Genomic DNA, 18,919 nt, shown 5'->3' with positions numbered 1-18,919 from the left:
ACGCTCGCCATGACGCCATATTCTGGTGCCAGGGAAACCGAAAATAAATTACATACACACACAAAACAACAAAAGGCGGCCAAATCAAAAACTAAACTCACTCACTGGCTCAGTTTATTTGAATGGATCTGGAGCGAAGCAGTGCAAGATGCCATTGCAAATCGTTGAACGTCAAGGAATACTGATTGCCAGCCTTCCTGTCTCTTCTCCTGACCCGACCAGGACTCGTAGATCTACTCAGCAAAATACTTGAACAATGCCACTTACGTGACCATACTGGTGACTAGCCGCTGCGGTCTTGCGAGCAATTATTTTCGTGCAGAGAGGTGTTTGGCGCGCAACGCGGCGGTGTTGTGCTTCTCCATAGCTACGCCAGCGATACATCTAGATATCTGTGCGAGCGCCTAGTGCTGAGCGCAAGCTGCTATCCAGCGCTTGTGCAGGATCACCTTTCTGGATTTCCAACTACATGCCATGTACAACACGTAGTCCTCCAGTACTGCAGTAGTCTGACATCCAGTACGTCTCAGTCAGGGATCACCGCCATGGCTGCGGGGAGCTGTCCAGCAGCAGTACCATTGGTGTATGGAATCGGAAAAACTGGACCACTCAATGTTGGAGTATTGGTGAGTTGCATTGTATGTATGACAATAGTGGCTATATTTTGTTGCAGTACTGTACTGTAATATACATGAAATAGGTGCATGTAGGGTGATAGCATGGCATTGCTGGGTACACTAACCCGTCACAGGTGGTAGAAGTTACACAGGCGCAAAGCCGGAAGGGTCTGTGAAGGGGTCCCCAGATGGGAGTCCGGGAGCATCCCCTGTGGGGGGGGGGGGAAGACCCCGTGCCACAAGCTTTAGGATATCTTCAAATTCCAAGCTTCTGAGAGGCCCTATCTAGGACTGTTGCGGTCAAGCCAGAGGTTTTACTGGAGTTTTCAAAGGTTTCGACGTCTGCAGTGCACCCCCCCCCCCCCCCCCTACCCCGAGGGGTTTCGGGGCAACACGGCTATGCGCGTGTAGTAGTACATGTCACCATCTTGTAGTGTTTCTTTCTCCCACAGGTGGTTGGACCAGAATCCTCTCAGCTAGCATCCTTGTGCACTGCTATAGAGAAGGAGTCAACGTTTCCCTCTATCACTGTGTAAGCCGCTACTTTGGCCTGAGTAATCATTGTACAGTCACTTTTTTTTTCTTTTCTTTTTAACTTTGTTTTACTTCGCAAAATCCAAACGGGAATTTCTTCCCAATGACAAGGTAGCGAAGATCTTAACCCTTTATTGGCTGGCCCATACATTGATCGAACACCGATGTTCGATGGAGTAGGCACTTTGAAATTATCGTAACTTGGTCAAATCTCGGTCTCTTGGAGAGATCGAAATATGTAGGTCGAAGAAAAAACTCTCAGCTTCCGCCTCGAACAATTTTCAAAGCGATAGGAAAGGCGGTTCTTTAGTTCTAGCACTCGTAATGTTGGTCCCGGGAAATTTGCGCTCAGACCGAGATGCGTGGGTCAACGGCTGGGATTTTCCCTGCTTGCGTCACCTGTTGTCAAGGCTACACCGATTCAACTTCAAAAGTATGTTCCCGGGGTCTCTACCAAAATATTTGAGTAAGATACGAGCAACAGGAGTGAAATGGTGGATAGAGATCGATGTCGAGCGTGAGCCCAGCGCTGGTGCGCCTTCCCTGGCTTGCAGCGCTGGGCCAGTGCATCCCGTGGAGCCGAGTGTAGGCTCATCGCGCTCCTCTCGTCAAGGCCTTTCCAGGATGCCCAAGATCGTGGAATTTGTCCAGTGCAAACTAAAGTTACGTCCAATTTAGGTACAGATTTGATGATTGCGTGGGCTTGCTTATATTTTAATCGGCCAATAAAGGGTTAAGAGGGAAGAAAAAAAAGACAGAGAGAGAAAAAAAGAAGGAAAGAAAAAAGTGTGTATGCACTGGAAATGATAGTCAGCTGGAAATCGGATCCATTGTCAAACATGGCATTTGCTACTGTTCCATGTAGTCAACGAGCAATTGCGTAGGGTACTGCTGCAGTTTTGAAGGTCTCCAGAGTTGTGCTGGAGCGGACGTCTCCAGGTAATCTGTTCCATTTACCTGTAGCGTTGAAGGCGTACCTCGACTTGCCAGCGTTTGTTCTTGCAACTGGAAGACTGAGTCCGTCCTGCTGCTGAAGGCGGGTTTCTCTGGTCATTTGTGGAGTCATTAGTTCTGTGACGGACTGCGATGTCTCACCGTGTAGGCTCTTCCACACAAGAGCTAAGGTGTTCTGGTGGAAGTGCTCTGACACCTGGAAAACTCCCAGCCGGGTCAGCAAAGGTTCAGCTGAGTGTCGCGTGGGCACACCGTAGACAGTGCGGACTGCTCGATTCAGCAGAACCTGCAGCACTTTGGCCTGAGTAATCAGTGCGGTACAGTCACTTTGGCCTGAGTAATCATTGCGGTACAGTCACTTTGGCCTGAGTAATCATTGCGGTACAGTCAGACCTCGCATAACCGCACACATCCGTTTTCCACAATAGTATCCTGATAGGCGAGGGAACCGGATAACTGAACACACATACTGTACTTGTATATGCATGTGGCATATCAAAAGGAGTGGCATCGTACATACATGTAGACGGGTCCTATGCAGTACAACTAGCGTGCTCAGTATGTAAAACAAGCCAGAAAAATGAGAAGTGCATGCAACTGAGTGCTATCCGCATGCATCCAGCAGGTCAAGGACCTCATTTGCTTGTACAACTCCCTGATTCTAGCTTTTGCAAGCCATGTGCAACCGGATACGACGAAGCTTTTTGTACACATTTCAACCAGTTTGTACACAAAAACATGCACCGGTGCGCGGATCGCGAGGTCCGGTTATGTTGTATGCGTAACATATGCTGCACATCGGTAACCAGCGATTTTCTTCCGGATGGCGAGGGATCCGGATAAAAGAGGACCGGGTAAGCGAGGTCTGACTGTATTGTAATGTACAAAGAGGTGTTTCGGAGAAAGGAGTTTTAACAATGCGACAAAATAGAACAAAATTAATGATGCCAACATAATACCATGTAACAATCATGAAATGCAAAAAAATGTATCAAATGTGATTCATTAACGTTTTTCTTTCGATGGTCATCAGCGAACTTACATCGAATAGTGATTTGCAATCACATTTTATACAATATGAAACTCGGACGTTGAGCCAGTAATAAATGTAGAAAGGAAAAGGACATATGGATACGAGTTAAGAGTAACTCTCCATCACTGTAACCAGATACTATAATTTTACAGTCAGAAAGTGCAACAACTAAGTTGTTCCAAGTTCCAAGTTGGAAGGCTGTCGGTTAGCGCTACGGAGATGTGTTGAAGCTAGGTGTCAGGACGTCCGTCGAATGTCTCAGTACTCTGTCAGTTTTGCGCCTAGTTGTTGCACTTTCTGACTGTATATAGTATCTGGTTACAGTGATGGAGAGTTACTCTTAACTCGTATCCATATATCCTTTTCCTTTCTACACTTTATACATTTTTGCATTTCATGACTGTTACATGGTATTATGTTGATTGTTGGCATCATTTGTTCTATTTATAGCATTGTATTGTTATGTGTTTGCCTTATGCTGTTAGCCTGTAGACATGCTGTATGCTGTACTGTAATGTTTCAGCAAGGAGTGTGCATTGCTGATAGGTTGAAGGGGACCCTTCTACAATTTACAAATCCTCTATTGTGTAGTCAACTGATTTCTTCTTCCTTTTTTAAAACTTTTTTTATGGTGCACTTTACTTGATGGGACTACCAGAATGCGTAGTCCCCAGCTGCCACTGTCTGCAACAGGGAGAGCGCGCCAGTTTCACTATGATGTCGTCGTGCTGGCAGCTGATGCAACTGACTGTCGAAGGTATGCAGATAATTGTGTATTGGTAGCATTTTCCTACTCTGATTGAGAGCCCCCCCCCCCCTCCTACTCATTTGTCAACTTTGTATTTTGTCAAGCCATTCAACGAAAATGCTGTCGATAGTCACTACTAGAGGGTTCATAAAGGCACTTTAATTTTGCCGGGGATTCGCCCCGTACGTTGCATTTGGCATGGCAAGACAATTTTGGAAACTGGAAAATGAGTTACGGGGTAACTGTTTCCCCTCAGCGCCCCCCCCCCCCCCCTCCCCTACTGTTTTGACCTGGCTAGAACCCTGAAAGAGTATTTTCAAAGATGCTGTCATAGTGTACCTGGTGCTGAATGATCACCATGACAATGCATGTACTAGGCTCATTCATAACAGCGGATTCACTGGTAAGTGCTTTTAATAAAAGTAGTCCTTGACAGTCGTGTCATCTCTCGCTCCCCCGTAGCCTGGATGCGCTCAGACGCTCAATGTCCTGTCTCGACGTTCACTACCGATGCGGTAGATCGTGTGTTACCGTCATTGGAGGTGAGCACTTCCAAGCTGTCTTATTTATTAATCTGTCCAGTCTTACATGGATGGTTGAGTCCTCCACTGCTCATGGCCTCTGTAAAATCCATATTAAAATCCACATTAAAAATGTCCCTGGTTCGAGCCCTGGTGGTGACAGTCAATGTTTTCTTCAGACTTTTCCCGTTTGCATCTTTCTCTCGAACCAATGAATGAAAAATGTGCTGCCTTGCTGATATTGTGAAAGAGCTGAATCAGTTGAAAGTTTACCATGATATTGAATCAAGGTTTGTACTCTGCTTTGTAAAACGTTGTGACCTGTTGGGTGTTGCCTTGTGTACTGTATAAATTTTCGTCAGGAATTATTCAATTCGTTAGGTACCTCCAGCTACTTCAAAGTAAAATCAATTCTAAGTAAGAAGGCCTGCCTAACATTCCAAATGAGATTTCCCAAAACACTTTTTTCTCAACATTTTTTTCTGACGAATCATACTTCTTCATATGCTTTATGAGGAAGAGGTTGGTGTGACTTCGGCAATACTTGGGGAATTTATGATGCTGAAATATGACTCATGCAACGGTCGGCAATACATGAATTTGTGTATGATTGCGGCAATGAATGCTGGAAGATGTATACATTGTACTCTACTCAACATAATCGTTCAACGGTATATCCGTGATGCGTGTGTAGCTGATGTAGGACCAGCCTCGGGAACTTCGGCGCTTGATCTGTCCCGTGAGATTGGATTCCAGGATATTCCGGTGTTGTACGGATCGTGCAAGGTGAGAAATGCCCTCTATGTTCATGACAGCTAGGCTGAGCTAAGTGCTTTAGACTGCGCCCATCTGATCATGATGTCAGCATTGATAGTTCAGGTCCAGGTCTGTTGCCAGCATCTGATGTTTGTTTGTGCTTGCTTTTGCTTTGCTGACCTTGCATCATTCTGAAAAAAACTGCTGTTAACTTGCTGTTTGCATGCAGGATGGGACGTCTGCAAACTACCTTGCTAACAAAATCCTGCGCATGGTATCCCTAGCATTGGGGAAATCAGGCTTGTCGGGTTGGCTGAGCCCCTCGCCATTCCTGTTGTGAGCTGACAATGCTGCACTGTATCATGGGACATCCAGGTATGTGTATTAGTACACAGCATGGAGATCGGTAACTTTGGCAGGTGGAACCTGTCCTGGACCTGATACGCGTAAGCCGTAGCCGACAACACAATGGTGGCCCAGCAGCCGGCATCTGGTATGTTACTCCCGTTGGCAGGTCTCGAAAGCTGCTCTGACTCATCACCACGTGCCAGTGCTGACAGTTGGCAACCAGGTACATGTACATGTGTGCAAACCTGGGTCAGCTGGCTCGTTCAACAATGGTATACAAGGTCTCAGTCCGTGTGCTGGTCCTTCTGTTTCCGGTGCCACCGATGGCAGCGAAGTGATTCCTTTTAAAGTTTACCAGCCGAGTGGTTCTGCATTGTGCTGATTGGAGACATGCCATCAGGTCTGCAAACAAATTCCACAGTGGTGCCATCCTTAGTGATCCATTGCTTTCATCTTTCCCAGGCTGTTTGATGCGACTCTGGTGCACAACCTTGACTCATGGGTTAATTAACCGTGCTACTACATTTTGGTAGTAGCGGCCCAACAAGTGTGTAGTGTTTGGGTAAAAACTAAAAAGTGTACATCAACGTGGACTTCATTGCTTTAGTTGCGTTATGCTACTATATGTAGGCCTCTCCACAGAGTCCACAGTCATGCACTCTGTTTCCAGTTTGCATCTGTCATGTAATTCACACCTTGCAGGCAACACTGGTTTTTGTTTCGAAGATTCTCTGTTCTATGCCGTTGGAATGGATTGTGTTATGCTTGAAATCATATTATAAGTATCACATGGTGACGTCTATACAGATACTTCAGCAACAGTCAACATAACAATCATAACAGTCATATTATTATTATAACATCCGAAACACAGCTCAACTATGTTCCCTTCTCCTTCCATCATAGCCCATGTTGTGCTGAGCGTCACAGTGGCTGTAGCCTTTCAACCTGGACAACCATGGCACGGGTACAGCCCTTTTCGTTTACAAGTTGTAGCTGAGAGCCTTGTACTAGGTGCTGTCTAGTCCCTACCAAGTGGTCATAGCAGAGCATCGTAGGGCTTTTTGGACATTTGGTGCCTGTGTGCAAACTGCTGGAAAGATCTCGTCCAAAGCAGGGATCATTGACTGCAGCGTGGAAAATATCACATCAGATCTATAACGTGCACTCCTGATATAAATGTAGACAGCTTAGCTGAGCCGGTGGATCAAATGATAGTCCAGTGTCATTATGAAATCGTTCCAAACAAGGTTTGTACAGGCTCTGATCGAGATAATCACTTTGCATGCATTGCAATGTCCATCGAATGATAAGACGGCGTTGCCTTAGCTTCAGATGGTGACTGTGCTGGTTGCTGGGAGCTGTCTATAACTTGTCGCTTGGCCTGCGTAGAAGTTCAAATAGTTGGCTACACTAAGACCTTCCGTAGCAATGCAGCGTTTGGGGGCGTTGGTGTCCATGTAGGCTGACCAGGGCGTCGTTCCGTCGCTGCGTCATTGATCTTACCACGCCACACCTGTCCTTGCTCGTCCGTAAACGTAATGTCACCCTGTAACCTGTCACAAAGAGATAAAGAAAGCGAAGGCCAAGTTATCTCATTGCACAATACTCTCAGTTGCACATGTCGTGAAATCATCATTACCATTCCATTCCCCCATGACCAGGTCATGGTTACAGGCATTCTGTGGACACCGTAACACAATGCCTGATGATACCGTAAAATTCCGTAAATAAGCCCACCCTAAATAACGCCCATGTCCGATAATAAGCCCAGTTTTAGGCGGTGTACACTTCAAGTCCGTTTTAGTGCCCATGCCCGAAATAAGCCCAGGGCGTAAAGTGGACTCAAAATGACCAGCGCGTGAGCGTGCGTTCGCGTAAATTCCGGTACCTGTTGTGCCTTGTACTTATATAGCAAGTGGTTTACATATCAAATCTGTAATTTATCGCTACATTCTTGGTTACGACCAAATTTCCAGCTGTGGTTTGATGTACCTGTACCGTGCTCAGTGTGAATGGTAGTTCACTGAAACTAGTGGGTTATTATTATTATTATTATTTTTTCTTATTTCAAAGGATCAGTCGGGGAAGTGAACTGCCTGAAAAGAGAAAAATAAAAAAAACGCCAGACCCACCAGTCCTGGTGGGTCTGGCGTTTTTTTTCTCTTTTCAGGCAGTTCACTTCCCCGACTGATCCTTTGAATATGAAGTTCTCCCAATCCTTTCCAAATTTTCTTATTTCGTTAAGGATTTCCCAACAGGCAATGTTGCCTTCTGGGTTGCTGATAGATTGATCTTCTGCAGATTGCGTCCGAAATAACGCCCATGCCCTAAAATAAGCCCATGCCCAAATATACGCCCGGTTTTTGACCCTCTGCTAAGTATACGCCCAGGGCTTATTAACGGAATTTTACGGTATTCAACAACGGGAAATTCTGAGTTGCAACATAACTTCTCAGACTGCCTACATCATACAGTAGAGTCGTGCGCCGAAGAATGTAGAGCCCAAGAACGCCCAGCCTAAAATGCTAAGGATGCCACAGCCTAACATTAAGAACGTCAGTGCTGGTTTTCTTGTAGCTTTTTGTGATACATATGTGTAATATTGCATACGTAGGTCGCGTTCGAATTGTCACTCTTTGACTTTTCGAGGAGTTTCGTTTTTCTGAAGAGGTAGCCTTATTGGCCTCTTCAGAAAAACGAAGCTCCTCGAAACTCCACAACCTCATCCGATGGGAGAGGTGGATTAGTTCCGAAGAGTTTGGAATACATGTAGCTACGTCACGTATTACGTGGAGATGGCCGATCTGATCGGACATCATCATCGCCATGACAATTCCACTGAAAACTCTAAAATGATAGAAACCGTTCTAATGGGACACTTCAACTAATCTCTTTTAAGAATTTGTTCGAACAGTTGATGAAGACAATTCGAATGCCCCCTTGGAATGCAGCCAGATTTCTCAAAGATAAGAACGCCCCAGCCTGCCCTCTTGGAAACGACATTCTTGGGCGCACGACTCTACTGCAACATTGCGTCGAGTCCAATGTACTGGCACATACCTGCTCTCCTGGAACTGGCCGCTGACTTTGCTGCCATTGGCAAAAGTGTATTCACCTTTGCCGCTAAACTTCAAATGGTCCATGCCGCCCTGCAAGGAATGAAGAGAGATATGATTTATCAGCCAGAGCGCCGACACGAGGTAGAAGTTGTCAAGACTGGAAATTCCATACTCGTGCAGAGAAAAAAAACACCGCCAAGCTTTCAGTGCCACAGTGTAATGCATTTGTACAACCGTACCTTGTAGGAAGATCCATCAGGAAACTGAACTGTTCCTATAGAAAAACAAGCAACAAGCAAACCAGCTGTCTACATGGAACTGAGTCAAGAACAACCAGTGCCTGCACTGAGTCTGCAGGGCACCTCTTTTCCACATACATGTAGACGGCTACTAGGCTGTATCGTCGTGTGGTATTGAGACTCACAAAAAAACTATCCTTGACATGTACATAGGGCCTAGGGAGGGAGGGGGCTTGCACACGGCATCATCATGGGACATTCCTTGCTGCCTTTCTGTTGCGTACACCGGATAGACATAGTGCTTGCCGGATATACTGGGTATGTGGTATGTACTCACAGTGCATTTGGCATGGTCTAGTCAGTCTGACTTATACGCACTGGCAGGTGTAAGAAGGGACCATGCTCACTGAGCTAAGTTGTGAAACTTACCATCTCCACTCAGTTTGTCCTTTTTCCAGGCGCCCTCAAACACAGTACCATCTGTATAGGAGAACTTTCCTTGGCCACAACGCTCAATTGCCTTTCCTTTCAATGTTAGATACTGGCCATCTGGAGCAATAGAGGTAGAATGGATAGTCAAATACACAATCAGATTGTTTACATTGCATTGGTGATGCTTTGCAGCATTTTGTAGCTTTCAATCGAAGAAATGGCTGCAGCATTTTTGATCAGCTACAGATTAATCAACCCTGTTTGCTTTCTGGGGGAAGTCAGTGTCTTACACATTAATGATCTACTGGAGGCGGTACCCTTGATCGCATACATATTCCAGGAAAGACTGCTTGAAACTGTGATTCCCCAAGTGAAACTGAGCGGCTAACCCCGTTAATATCGGATTACTGGCATGCATGGTTGTGTGGGCACTGGCTGGACATCATCCGACTTGTGGAGGCTGTCTACATACTGCACCGTGACTCCAGCCACAGCTGTGCACTGCTGCTGACTTACCATAGCGCTCTCCGCTCGGATAGATCAACTGCCCACTCTCCAACTGTGGCTCAGGCTCTGCCGCAGAAATGAACAGAATGCAAGTACACACATGCAACGGAGGCGAAAGGCTGTGTAGCTGTAACTTCAAGTTTCACGCATTTCAGAGATCATCAGACAGCGGCATTTGACATTCACTACTGAATTCTCTACGAGCGGGCCTAGATATTTGGTGCTCGTGTGGAAGTTAGTACGTATGTGTGAAGTGCAGAGGTAGCAATGGGAGAGTGGGACAGAATGCAAGTATACTGCTGCATTCAGGCTTCAATGTATGGGCCACGAAATTGGCTTCAACTTTTTCATGATCGCGGGCATCCTCTAAATTACCGGTTGGATAACCCGGCGGTTATTACTCTACTGGTTAAATGACATTGTACAGTGTAGCGGACTTCAGGGCGGATCTTCTCCAGCACATGCACGTGAACATGAACCATCACATCAATTAAGTATTGTTACACACGATGTGAGATTCGTTGTGGCGTATGGACCCACAGCCCCGTCGGCAGACAAGACCCCATCGCTGAGAGAAGATTTCTACGACTGCCTCTCTAAAGCATGGAATACTCCCAACAGCCGAACTCTGGTGTTTGGTTTGGGCGATTTTAACAGCAAAGTCGGCACCAGTAAGACGCCCTGCATTGGTCTATACGGTAAAGGAGTGCGGAATAACAACGGCCAGGCGCTAGTTCAGTGGGCAAATTCGTGGGAAATTGTCCTTGCCAACACCCTTTTCCGTTATTCCATGCGCTACAGGACAACGTGGACTGGCTCAGTCACAAACAGAGATACTGGTGTAATCAGCAGAGTATACAATATGATTGATTTTATCGCAGTACCGGCTCGCTGCAGGCCCCTTATCAAACGTGCTCGCTCGTATGCAGGGACACTGACATCAAGCGACCATAAAATTGTCATCGCCGACATGGATTTCCAACGATTGTTCAAAGCTTATCGCTCAAACCCAAAAACAAAGAGGTCCGTTGGTCCATTGGCTGTACGGAGGCTTTCGTCGGACGCCACGGTGAGGCAAGACTACAAAGCAAAACTCAAAGAAAGCGTTTCCATCAGCCATACCAACCCTTGCTCAGAAGAAACTCATAAACATTCTCCATCTCAGAAATGGTCCAGCGCCGTAAATGGCACCCTGAAAGCGGCAGAGAGCAGTGTTGGCCATATGCACAGATCCACATCCGGGAGGTTAACTCTGCCCAACCAGGAAGTGGCACGCCTATCGGAGCAGCAGCGGGAGGTTCGGCTTCTTGCAGAGTCGGGTCGCCACTCCTTGGCAGAGCTAAAGAGGCAGCGGAACCGGATACAGCACAAGATCCGTTCTATTCAGCGGGCGGATGCCAATGAACGCCTCGACAGACTGGCAGAGAAGGTGGAGCAGGCACCTGACTCAGCACAGATGTTCCTTGCTGCTTGGGCCATGAAAAGTGGATCTCAGCCATCCAGTATCATGGTCAGCTCTGCTGATGGCCACATTTTGGCTTCAGATAAGCAGAAGGCAGAGCGCGTCACGGAGCACTTCAAGGATCTATTCTGTAGAGATCAATCAGCTGCTATCCAGAAGCCAGTCCCTCACCGGCTAAGTGTGGCAGTGTCTCCAGCGGAGGTGGAAACAGCGATGAAACGACTCAAAAACGGAAAGGCTTGTGGGCCGGACAAAGTCCCTGGAGAATTACTGAAGTATGGAACATCACAGCTATCCATCGTAGCGGCAGACATCATCAACCAAAGCGTAGCAGAGGGTGCCGACATGTCATCGTTCATCGGACTTGGCACACTGATTCCTTTACAAAAACCAAAAAAACCTAGAGGACCCGTGACTAGCCTGCGTCCCATTGTCCTCCTGAACACCATCCGAAAAGTTTTCTCCCTTGTAGTGCTCTGCCGAATCGCAAAGGACGTTGCTCGTTATGTTGGTCCAACTCAATCTGGCTTCAGACAAGGCCGAAGTACAACAGATGTGGTATGGACACAGCGATGGATTGCGGCCAAGGCGACTCGATACAACTGGGAATGCCACATGCTGGGGATTGACATGTCCCGTGCGTTCGACACGATCGATCGCACCAAACTGTTAGACGTCATGGCATTAGTGACTGGCCCCGATGAAGTGCGCATGATCCAGCACCTACTGTTCCACACACAAATATCAGTGAAAGTAGGAAAGGCAACTGCCAATCCGTTTCTCAGCACCATCGGCACCCCCCAGGGAGATGGCTTGAGCCCTGTTCTTTTTATTTGTTACCTGGAGGCAGCACTGCGCCAAGTGAGAGCAAACCTTCCCGAACGCCCTTTCGCCGACCGTCACATACCCGGAGAAACAGGTTACGCCGATGATGTGACATTGTACTCAACCAGTGAGGAGTGGCTGAAGCGAAGCCTCCCCATCATTAGCGCAGAACTCGGGGATTGGTCCCTTACAGTAAACGAGACCAAGACCGAATTCTTGCATCTGACATCAACTTCAGACTCCTGGCGGTCCAGCAGGCAGCTAGGGTCCCTCATTGGCGACAGTGAGGACCTGGAGCGGAGGAAAGACCTCGCTTCGAGTGCATACGGCAGGATGTATAGCCTCTGGCTGAGGCGTGGGAAGGTCAGTGAGCAGAGGCGCATCCGCCTGTATAATGCCCTGGTTCTGCCCGTTCTTTTGTATAACTGCGGCGCATGGGGGCTCACGGCAGCACAAGCAGAATCGCTTAACGTTTTCCACCGGAAGCAGCTCCGACGGCTCATTGGCATAGTCTACCCAGCCAGGATATCAAATACTGAGCTGTATGAGAGGTGCAACACGGAACCACTATCTGACATCGTGGACAGGAGAAGATGGCAGCTAACCGGCCATATTCTCCGTATGGACAGGGATGCGCCGCCATGGATCGCGCTGACGGGCTATTTTGCGAGAGATGCCAAGGCTGGGCGTGGACGTCCAAGGACATCCATTGCGACGCGCATCACAAGCGACTTACAGAGGAGGAACATCGACTTGAAGCGCAGCAGTCAGCTGGGGAATGTGAGGGCCATCGCTCTGGACAAGCCTACATGGAGAAATCTGGCCGACAATCCATGATCTGGCGTCACAGGTCATCAGTGCGCCGTGTTAATAATTACCTTGATAATGGAATTTGATCATAGGAGATAGGACAGAAGCGGAACGTATAATTATACCCACATAATTATATTATTACGCGTGCTGTGGTATTATTATTATTATTATTATTACACACTGGCACAATATTTCTTTTGCCACTCTGGACCAGTACCCTTTCTATGGGGTCTGCCGACGGCGAGAACTCACATCACGTGGTCTAGTGTTCCTGTTGTACGTTCCCAGCCCGCTTTTAGTGACCGATTGAGTCGAGAAAATAGCACTCCCTGACCAGTTTGATCATGGCAGTTTCGGATTATGCGCATGCTAGCCTTCGTTGTACACACTGCCATGAAACTCTCAGTAACAAAAAGAAACAGCCCTATTTACTTCCTTTTGTGTTCCTCTTGCGTACGTAGTGCAAATCGTACTTTGAACACATAGTGTGAATTTTCTCCGCCGGGGACCCTGTATGCATGTTGGACTCAGTAGAGCGTCCAGCCCCTATATGATGTCCAACCCCTATATAGAGTCCATTGGTCCAAAATCCACTGTACAGAGTCCAAACTTGGAATCAACTGTGAGCTCAAAGTTTAGATGGACATCACTCCCTGTATAGAGTCCAGCCAATTTGCTTCACCCCTATATAGAGTCCATTGGTCCAAAATCAACTGTACGGAGTCCAAACTTTGAAATCAACTATAAAGAGTCTTTATGTGGACAACACTCCCTGTATAAAGTCCAGCCAATTAGGCATCCCCTATCCAGAGTTCGAAATTAGACATAGGATCTGCTGTAAGCAGTGAATATTAACCAGAAAACGGCCTCTCCCTTTAATCCTTTACATCATTCACTTCTCAAGATAAAAAATAAGTATTGAGGCGCCACTGCAGCCACTTCATTACATGAAAAACCCTACAAACACCATCCTCAAATCAAGTGGTCTCGTCGCAGACGCTGCAAAATACAATATCTCAATCATGTAGTGTTGCCAAAGTATTGTGCACGCACACACACATGCACACACCCACACAACGCCAAGAAAATGCCTAGAAAAAAACCAAGAATTGAAAGAAAATAATGGAGAGCCAAGGATTAATTATTTGTTTTCAAATTATGCGGAATGCGGAAAGCCCGGCTTCCAGCCGAGTCTCACGCGAACCGTGATTTTTTTCAAATAATATTATTATTGTGCGTGCGCACACACACACACAAACTTATACAACGCCAAGAAAACACCAAGAAAAGAGTAGAGACACAATACACACGCAACTCCAACAGCCATGCAAACGTCCACCTATTTACACGTAAAGTCAAGAGGGATAACAAATAATTATACGAAACGAATGCATACGTGGGCGGATGCATGCACGTTTACATACATGTAGTAGTGTAAGAGAGTAACATAGTGCAGTAGTCAGCATAATACTAGCACATGCTGAGAGTGCAATAGCAAGCTTCACCATTGCTCATGGCCATGCAAATGTTCAGCAGCACTCAGTTCCGCAAGCTTCTGAAGATCAGCACACCTGCAACAAATAGATAGCACAAGGATACGCTTATTACCGTAATGATGCATGGGAGCACAGCTCTTGTAGCACCTACTACTCCTTTGTTGTCTTTGTCTCTTTTATTACCCCTATTACTTTGTAGGGATGTGCACATAGTATATAAAATATAAAAATAAAAAAGCACACAACTACCAAGTTCTCAACGAATATGATGCTCAATGAAAATCCATCCACGCAAAGACCTGTGAACAGGTGACGGTGGGGACAATAATCTATTAGTAATACGAGGAATAAGGTCGTTTGTGCACACTCAAGACGCACAGACACACACCACCATACATGTAGTGTACACAGTGTTTCACTTCACTGTAACTAAATTGAAATGAGATGATTTGAACAATCTGTACAGCGTTGCCGTCAGTCAGTCTTCCCCAAGATGGAAATGCAATGATTTGTTGTCACGAGGCAGTTTCACTGACACAATGTCATGTTTGTGACATCAAAATGGTTACTTCATGGAATACGAGTACATGTATTAGCTTGAGAAGCTTTTTCTTGTCATGCATCGGCATACAAGAAATCCTCCTCCTACTACTACTTGTACACTGGCACTGCGTTTGTGGATCCCATTGTATTTGACATCATACTAGAGCCTAGTAGAGGAAGAGTGTCATGGAGTTACATAATTATCACAGGGATAAAAATACATTTCTCATGAAATAAAATAATAATTGATGATAGCTGACGATCGTATACGATTGATGCAAAGTCCTTGCAGTCCTTGAGGATTATTACGAAGTGGTTGATTACTTTTAGCGCATTCATTCAAGCAACATCAAACAAACGCGATACGCTCCTTGAAAATGGAAACAAATTCAAGCATAACGACAGAACAGCAGACCAATCGAAACGAGTAAAAGCTTCCTTACCTCAGTCATCGTCCTGCCATGTAGTTGGACAGCCTTTTGACACGGTGGTACAGGCAGCTCTTGTCCAGTCGAACAGGGTATCCTTGTGGCGTCGAACGAAAGAGAGTGTCAGTGTATCTGACTCGTCAGATTGGAACTGTGCTGAACTTTTCTCGTTCTCCGCTTTCTGCTTTCATCCCTCGCTCTGATGAAACCGTTCAAATGTCTTACTGGCAGCAATGGCCAGCCAAACAGGGGATCTTTGTGGCGTCGAACGAAAGAGAGTGTCAGTGTACCTGACTCGTCAGATTTGAACTGTGCTGAACTTTTCTCGTTCTGCAATTTCTGCTTTCATCCCGCGCACTGATGAAACGTCTTCAGAGAACCACAAGACGCTTTCCAGATTTGATTTTGAACGTCTCCTTATCCTCCTTGGTTACCTCGAGACAGATTACTGTCAGCAACTGCACAGCAGAACTGACAGCCATGGCTGAAGTGAAGAAAGGAATGTGCTGCCACGAGGCAAGCAAAACTGAAAAGGTGTTTGTTCTCTTTCGGGCACAACACACAGTACAGGACGGCGTGACTGGATAAACTGGACTCCTGGACCGTGAATAGGGGACTTGTAGAAAAAGTGTACTCCTTATAGGGGATTGCGCGGCAGGATGAAGCTGATCAAAACTGAGTGGACTCCTGGACTCTGTATAGTGGATTTTGGACCAATGGACTCTATATAGGGTGCAGGACATCATATAGTGCATAGACTCTATACTGAGTTCTACATGCATAGTTGCACACTCTCGGGAGCAATTTTATTCTTGCTATAGCATGTAGCTCCACTGAATACTGTGAATAGTGAATACCATACTCCGTCACATGGTTTGATCAGCTAGTGCTGGATCACATACCTGGCTCGGGCTCATCCTGCCGTGCCAGAGTAGATTTGCCGCGAGATTTAGCCTTGCCTGAGCACATGCAAGCAGAACAAAAGAAAGAAGAGGCCATCACACAGTGATAGAGTGGTTCACATATTAATTTTGTCATGTGACTAAATTTGTGTACAAAAGTGATCAGGTCATGTGGACAGTGGAGCCAACATGGCCCACATCACATGACCAACACATAGATGCCGGAGTTGAGTGGAGTTGGAACCAACATGGCTGCCCTGTATGGTCATGTGATAGATGTGAAACAACTCTATAGGGCTTGAAAGTGCTACGTCACAGCATAGCAACAGTTTCAAAAATTCAAAAAACTGGATCCACTTGGATCCAGTTTTTGTATGGATCCAAGCACATTTCAAGCCGTCTTACTCTCAGCAAGGTGATGTAACCAGTGAAACTGACTGATTTGGCTAATGGGGGTGGGGTGACAACTGGTGACGAAGTAAACGTCACACCTACATACAACATGAGCGGGTTGCTTGCTATGCACCCACATACTGAGGCAATCAGAGTCACACCTTAGTGGATCCAACATAGAAATCTGATGTCAACTTACTACAGTCGTCCCTCTCTAATCCGGCACCTTTTGCAACGGCATTTTCTGCTGGATAAACAAGGGTGCTGGATTATAAAATCCTGCCCTCCAACCCGGCCCACCTATTAACGTACATGTTTGTGTCGTACGTCAAAACGTAGGGATTTTCTGCGTCAATCCAAGTACTTCGTGGAATGCATATCTATAACATACACTTGGGAATACGAGTGCATAGGATATTCCCAAGTGTATGTTACATGTGTTGTGTATGTTACAATGCTCCCTGACGGTATGCGATGTACAACTGCTGGATTAGAAAATCGAATTGTGTACAGTTTGAGTGATTTGTTGCAGAAAATCGCTGCTGGAGGCGGAATTCAAGTGCCGGATTAAAGCGTAGAAAAGGAACTGAAAAAATCCGTTTTGCCAGAAAGTGTGCTGGTTTGCAAGGGTGTTGGATAAACAAGTGCCGGATTAGAGAGGGACGACTGTACTCCCTGGCAGTTTTTGACGTAATCACTTTCAAGCCCTATAGAGAGCTGGGAGAGGGCGCCTAATGGAAATGTCTTGCCAGGAAATCCTGATGATGTCATCGTACGACAGCGTAGCATCATTCTGTGAAACGTGTTGCAGCGTTTCAAAAACGTCTTCAGTCCATTTTGAATGTCCACCCGAACACAATGAAAATGTGTTTCCAGGAAAAACGAAAACACTGTTGACGTGTGTTTCCAGGTTCGGTACCATCACATTACCGTATTTGCCAGAGTATAGTGCGCACTTTGGAGGCACTACTTCTGGCCCCAAATCGCTGGTGCGCACTATGCTCCGAATACGAAACAAATTGAACATGTACTTCGAAAAGTAGTGCAATGCATCAAACTGCTACGAAGTGTGCCACCTCTGACCCTGCGCAAGCCATCTGAATGCACGTTTTATGACAATGGTCGCACTATAGTACTGTCTTTATGATTAAAAATGCTCTCAAATCTAGGCTGCGCATTATACTCAGCATATACCTTGAATTGCCAGAACATTGCTTAAAAATGGGGGTGCGCATTATACTCAGGTGCGCGTTGTACTCCGGCAAATACGGCAACTTTCTATCCGACCTGTTGTCTAAACACGACCTATTGTCTATACAGGTCTGCTAAGCATGTGATAGGACCGAACACGAAACACACTTCCGTTGGCAGTGCACGGAGTCGTAAAATACCGCTATTTTACGACGCCTTGCTCCAGTGTGTTTTCGGTCGGGTATCGAAAGTAATTATTTATGATGATAGAGTACTAGTGGCTATGTACCATTCTTGCACACACGGTAATGCCATTTATACTCAATTGGCTTCATTGATGTTGCCGTAAGTTTTGAGGCACTACTCCTGGGTGGATGATGCAGCCCTTGTCATGAGTGGGTTCGCCGTTGTGTGGCATATCCAAGTCATGGATCCCGCTCGGTATTACCAAGAGTTCATATCCATCGGCATGACTCATCCCACTGCACCAAAAACGACGCAATGAAGGAATTCCGCCAAGCAGGCTTCCATACAGGGACTGATCAGGAGCTGCACACTTGGAGGTTATGAACTCTTGGTATTATAGCCATGCTGGTAGTGCAGTACACTACATTACCACGTGACGCTGCCTTTATTCCAGACTGATACATTGATACGGACGATCTAGCCCTCTGCCCTCAGTGGTTGTTCTGTGTACGCTCACTGACATTACTACTTGAACTACACGTATCAGCCTGCTCTAGCTCTGATCTGGCTCACCTGGCATAGCAGCGTCAGCTCGAGCCACAGCAACCGATCACAATGGACTATAGCGAGTCTGACGGCCTTCACCGAGTGGATGCTACCTTCAGACAATCAGATTCTTCTCGGCAACTCAAACAAGTACTAAGTCTTGTAAAGTAACTTACTTTTATGGGAAGCGAATGGTTGTGAAGCACCCCTGGCCTGGTATGCTGAACTCAGTCACCAGGTCACTCTCGATCTCAGAGTGTTGTGAGATACATCACGAGAATGTGCTTGTTGTTTCAGTGGCAGTACAGACTAGACTGTCAGTGGCAGCGCTTCACTCCTTCAGCTCGACTCCGCGCGATATCCATGATATCCGGACGACGCAC

General features: G+C 46.4%; 2 protein-coding genes across 2 annotated transcripts; one reads left to right on the top strand and one right to left on the bottom strand.

The window, feature by feature from the left end:
* The first annotated feature begins 106 nt into the window (after positions 1–106).
* LOC135816037 (uncharacterized) lies at positions 107–6,508 on the top strand. The gene is made up of 6 exons (XM_065329395.1): positions 107–626; positions 1,070–1,149; positions 3,797–3,895; positions 4,349–4,428; positions 5,102–5,193; positions 5,393–6,508. Exons 1-6 carry the CDS (start codon positions 546–548, stop codon positions 5,501–5,503), a joined length of 543 nt encoding a protein of 180 aa, XP_065185467.1. The 5' UTR covers positions 107–545; the 3' UTR covers positions 5,504–6,508.
* A 126-nt stretch (positions 6,509–6,634) lies between these two features.
* LOC135816038 (radial spoke head 1 homolog) lies at positions 6,635–18,859 on the bottom strand. Its single transcript, XM_065329396.1, has 7 exons — positions 18,564–18,859; positions 16,221–16,277; positions 9,761–9,817; positions 9,242–9,361; positions 8,813–8,847; positions 8,575–8,663; positions 6,635–7,067 (listed from the first exon to the last, which is right to left on the bottom strand). Exons 1-7 carry the CDS (start codon positions 18,568–18,570, stop codon positions 6,920–6,922), a joined length of 513 nt encoding a protein of 170 aa, XP_065185468.1. The 5' UTR covers positions 18,571–18,859; the 3' UTR covers positions 6,635–6,919.
* Between the last annotated feature and the right edge of the window lie 60 nt (positions 18,860–18,919).

This window comes from Sycon ciliatum, chromosome 4, assembly GCF_964019385.1.
Source record: "Sycon ciliatum chromosome 4, ocSycCili1.1, whole genome shotgun sequence".
NCBI lineage: Eukaryota > Metazoa > Porifera > Calcarea > Leucosolenida > Sycettidae > Sycon > Sycon ciliatum.
Note: the sequence above shows the minus strand (reverse complement) of the source record. Positions and strands in the feature narration are given on the sequence as shown.